The sequence below is a fragment of the Beta vulgaris genome, chromosome 3 (genome assembly GCF_026745355.1).
Source record: "Beta vulgaris subsp. vulgaris cultivar EL10 chromosome 3, EL10.2, whole genome shotgun sequence".
Taxonomy (NCBI): Eukaryota; Viridiplantae; Streptophyta; class Magnoliopsida; order Caryophyllales; family Amaranthaceae; genus Beta; species Beta vulgaris.
In genome coordinates, this window is record NC_079204.1 from 56593965 (window position 1) to 56598239 (window position 4275).

Sequence of the window (4275 nt, forward strand, 5' to 3'; positions counted from 1 at the left end):
ATCTCTAGTTGCATATAAGTAAATTAATATTTTGAAAATATGTAAATTAATATTTTGAAAATATGTATCAAGATCGACAAATCTAATAAAAAATTTCACATTCACTATATTTTTTTTCTTATATAATGATGATTAGTGAGAGCAAATACATAAAATTGGTTAACACGCCATGGCCAAATGTCTAGCAAGAGAATTGACAAAAACATAAACAACATCGCCTCAACTAAAACTAGGATTTTGTTATCCTCGACTTATTAAATAAGTTAAGTTAATGTCAAAATAAGTCGAGGAGAACAAAATCTATAGATGAGAGAAGAAAGTTTGACAAGTCTAGTCAATATCGATGGCTTTGACCTCGAAACAAAACAGAGGGAAAAGAACCTTCATTTGTAGTTAACTAACCTCAAATTTTCTCTCTCCTCCATTTTCAGCCATGGAAATAGCTCCGTCGACCTCAACTTCCGGCGGTGGTGGTCCGGCGCCATTTTTGCTGAAAACGTACGACATGATCGACGACTCATCGACGGACGAAATCGTGTCATGGAGTCATTCACACAACAGTTTCATCGTCTGGAATCCTCCTGAATTTGCTAGGCTTTTGCTTCCTACTTACTTCAAACACAACAATTTCTCTAGTTTCATTCGTCAGCTCAATACTTACGTAATCTCTTCTTTTTCTGTTTCTATTTTGATTGTTTTGCTTAAATTTAGGTTTTGATCGTTTAATTTTGTATCTTTTGTGCTGTTTTATGATGAATTGAATGTGTGGATTGTGTTTTTGGAGGATTAATTAAGGTTATTGATGCGAATTTCTTTATGAATTTGCTTGATTGTGAGATTAGTTTAGGAATTGATTGAATTTGAGAATAGGGAAATTACGAGAGGGAGATTTAGGTCATACCTATATTCAGGAGAAAAGTAAAAGTCTTCAATTGATTTTGACAAAATTCAGATAAGTTTCGGAAATTACTGGGAATTGATAAGTTTTTTTTTAAAAAATTAGGTTCAGTATTATAAGAGACTGAATAGAAGGTAGTAGTAGGTGATTTGTGTAATGGAAGGTACTTCTTTCTAATGGCGGAAACACTGTTGCGCTTGAGCTTCAGACAAGCCTCATGAGAGGCATGATTTTGTAGATTTGAGACTCTGTGTCTGAGCTAAGAAGTGGGTGAATATGTCTGTGAATAATGAGATTAAATATGTAATTGACTGATTGATAGTGATTAGGGATCGTGATTCTGTTAAGTGAGTAGGGTAGTTGGATTAAATGAGCACTTAGCTGATAATCAAAGCAAGATGTAGTCAATCCTGATGATGTTGCACCATCTTTTCACTTGACATGTCAGTCTGTGATTTTAATCGTGATTTTCATGGGTCAGAAAGCTTGAATCTGCTTCCAGTTTTTTTCTCTTATTCGTTATTGTACATGTGGCCGAGCACTGTTGCTGCTGTAATTGTTTTGCTGATTATCTGGTTGCTGGCCATTAGTTTTCTTATGCCAATAGAGTGCTGAGAATATCGGGTAATTTAGTGCCTTGTAAAAATATCATGTTAGATGGACTGAACAAGGTATATGAAAATTTGTCAGGGATTTCGGAAGATTGACCCGGAAAGATGGGAATTTGCGAATGAGGAATTTATAAAAGATAAGAAGCATCTCCTGAAGAATATCCATCGCAGAAAGCCCATCCATAGCCATAGTCAGCCTCCACCAGATCCAGAGAGAGCAACATTTGAGGAAGAGATAGAAAAGCTGAGTCGTGAAAAAAACGAGCTTGATGCAAAAGTGTCAGGTTTCAAGATGCACCATTGTGCAGCAAAGTCACAGATTGAAGACATAACACAGCGTATTTGTGGTATGGAGCAACGACAAGAGAAATTACTGACCCACTTGCAGAAAGCAGTTCAGAATCCTGCTTTTGTTGAGCATCTTGCTCAGAAAATAGAAGCTATGGACCTGACAGCATATAACAAGAAGAGGCGTTTGCCTCGATCTGATCTTTTTCTCCCTGCAGTGGAGAATAATTTTGGGGACATCTATCAGCAAGATCTGTCAAATAAACTTAAATTGGAGCTATCAACAGCTGTTTCAAATATTAACTTGGTCTCAAATAGCACACATAGCTCAAATGAAGACTGGTCAAGTCCCACACAGCGATCATCTGGTACTGATCCAAAAGATGCAGAATTGGGAATATGTACCCTGCCATTTGCTACGGAAACAGTAGAGCTGTCAGATGCAGGAACATGCCTAGGTTTTAAGACAGATGCGTCATTGTCAGACAAAGTTGGAGTAAAGGAATGTTCTGGATTGCAGTCTTTGCAGTCAAACTTGGTATCAGCTGAAGAATGTGAAGGTCAGATATGCTGCCAGTTGAATCTTTCATTAGCATCATCTCTAGTGCAACCCAATCAAAATTCCTATTCAAGTAGAGCAACCCATATGGACGTGGATATTAGTGGACCTCAAGGAACAAGACCTGTTACCAACGGTAGTAATAGTGATGGGCTAGGGGTGGCTTCGAAGAATAATAACTCGGTCAATAATGTTGGTAATTTATCACCATCACAAGAGACTCGGAGTAATAACCGGGCTCCTGCTCCAGCTGCACCTGCCCGAGTAAATGACCATTTCTGGGAGCAGTTTTTAACTGAAAGGCCAGGTACCTCAGATACTGAAGAGGCATCTTCATGTTATAGGGCTCTCCCTGGCGATGAGCAAGAAGACAGAGGGTCAAGCCATGGATTGTCTAGAACTGCAAAGAACTTGGGTAAGCTTACTCTTTGAGCTGCAACATAGTATATAAGTATATATAGGACTTGTATAGTGGATATTATAGCAAGCTTCACATGCAAATTGTCCACATCTGTAAGATATTGAACCTGACAACCATAACTCTAGTCTCTAGTTGAGATTACTGGCTATCTGATTTATTGTACTCTTTAGCTAATATTATACTGAAAGCTGATTGTCTTTCTTTGGAAACCTGCTGTTGCTCATTTCCTGTGTTCCAACTTTTGTGCGACTCTGCAGTTACGAGTTTATTTTTCTTCTCTGAAGTTATGAGCTAATACCTCTCCTTTCCGTTTTGTTTATATGTTTTTCTGGAGTACATGTTTGAAAGTGTTCCTCTGGATTTTGTTGGTTTGATCATCCAATATTCTAGATCATATAGGAAAGACTTTCTGCTTGGAGATCCATGAAATTTTACCCTATATCTATCCAAAAAGCCCTGGGATCGTGGATGAACACATTAGACTAACGGGGTAAATTTATAGGGTAATTTTTGCACAACTTGAGCCTTTGTCAGATGGCGTTAGTCTTTTAGACCCAGGTCTTAGTCAAACACTTCATTTCATCTCGAGCACCTGTACGTGATACTTGGCAGTGGAATGCAACAAGAAAAGACATCAATAACTAACATCCTGTGTTGGCTGTGAATTGACTAATCGCCCATGTATCTAATCGAACTTGAATTAGGTATAGCATTGGTGCCAATACATATGGTGTCAGATGGCGTTAGTCTTTTAGACCCAGGTCTTAGTCAAACACTTCATTTCATCTCAGAGCACCTGTACGTGATACTTGGCAGTGGAATGCAACAAGAAAAGACATCAATAACTAACATCCTGTGTTGGCTGTGAATTGACTAATCGCCCATGTATCTAATCGAACTTGAATTAGGTATAGCATTGGTGCCAATACATATGGTGTTAAATGGAGAACTAGCTATAGTGAAACTAGACGCTTTTTTACCCAAATCAAGCATAGAACTTATGAATTGACCGAGTCTGGCACTTCAGCAAGTGTCCGATTCCATTTCTTTTTGATTGGTAAGATGAATTGCCCTACCAGACCGGAAGATCGTACAAGTCAGCCCGGCCCAGGTTAGCGGGCTAGACACTTTGAAAGTATCCTATTCCATTCAATGGACTAAATCTAGTAGCCAAGTGAAAATTAACTTAGGTTGGCTGACATACTACCTCTGTGAAGCTAAACAGAGCACGGTTTCAACCTGCACTGAAGCTAGTAGACCTGTCGGTTCACAAGTGCACCAAGGCTCGCCCACACTTCTCCTTTACAGTTTTTGCACTGTGCACTGCCATTAACCACCATCCAAAACTGCCAAGAAACGCTTTTTCTTTTTCTTCTTCCTCTCATTGTGTTCCTTTCCTTTTTGTCACACATGATAGAAATTTTCATGATTCACATTAGGCAGTGAAATTGGTCAAACTTGAGGGGCAGTTTTTCTCTCATCATTGCCAAACTCCTCG

At 38.7% G+C, this 4275-nt stretch overlaps 1 protein-coding gene across 1 annotated transcript; it reads left to right on the forward strand.

The window, feature by feature from the left end:
- Positions 1–329: 329 nt before the first annotated feature.
- LOC104889772 (heat stress transcription factor A-5) lies at positions 330–2986 on the forward strand. Its single transcript, XM_010675077.3, has 2 exons — positions 330–661; positions 1589–2986. Exons 1-2 carry the CDS (start codon positions 434–436, stop codon positions 2786–2788), a joined length of 1428 nt encoding a protein of 475 aa, XP_010673379.2. The 5' UTR covers positions 330–433; the 3' UTR covers positions 2789–2986.
- Positions 2987–4275: the final 1289 nt, after the last annotated feature.

Coding starts and splice junctions, on each gene's coding strand:
- LOC104889772 (XM_010675077.3), top strand. CDS start 434: ATGGAAATAGCTCCGTCGACCTCAACTTCCGGCGGTGGTGGTCCGGCG. Junction 662..1,588: donor TTCGTCAGCTCAATACTTAC/GTAATCTCTTCT, acceptor AAAATTTGTCAG/GGATTTCGGAAGATTGACCC.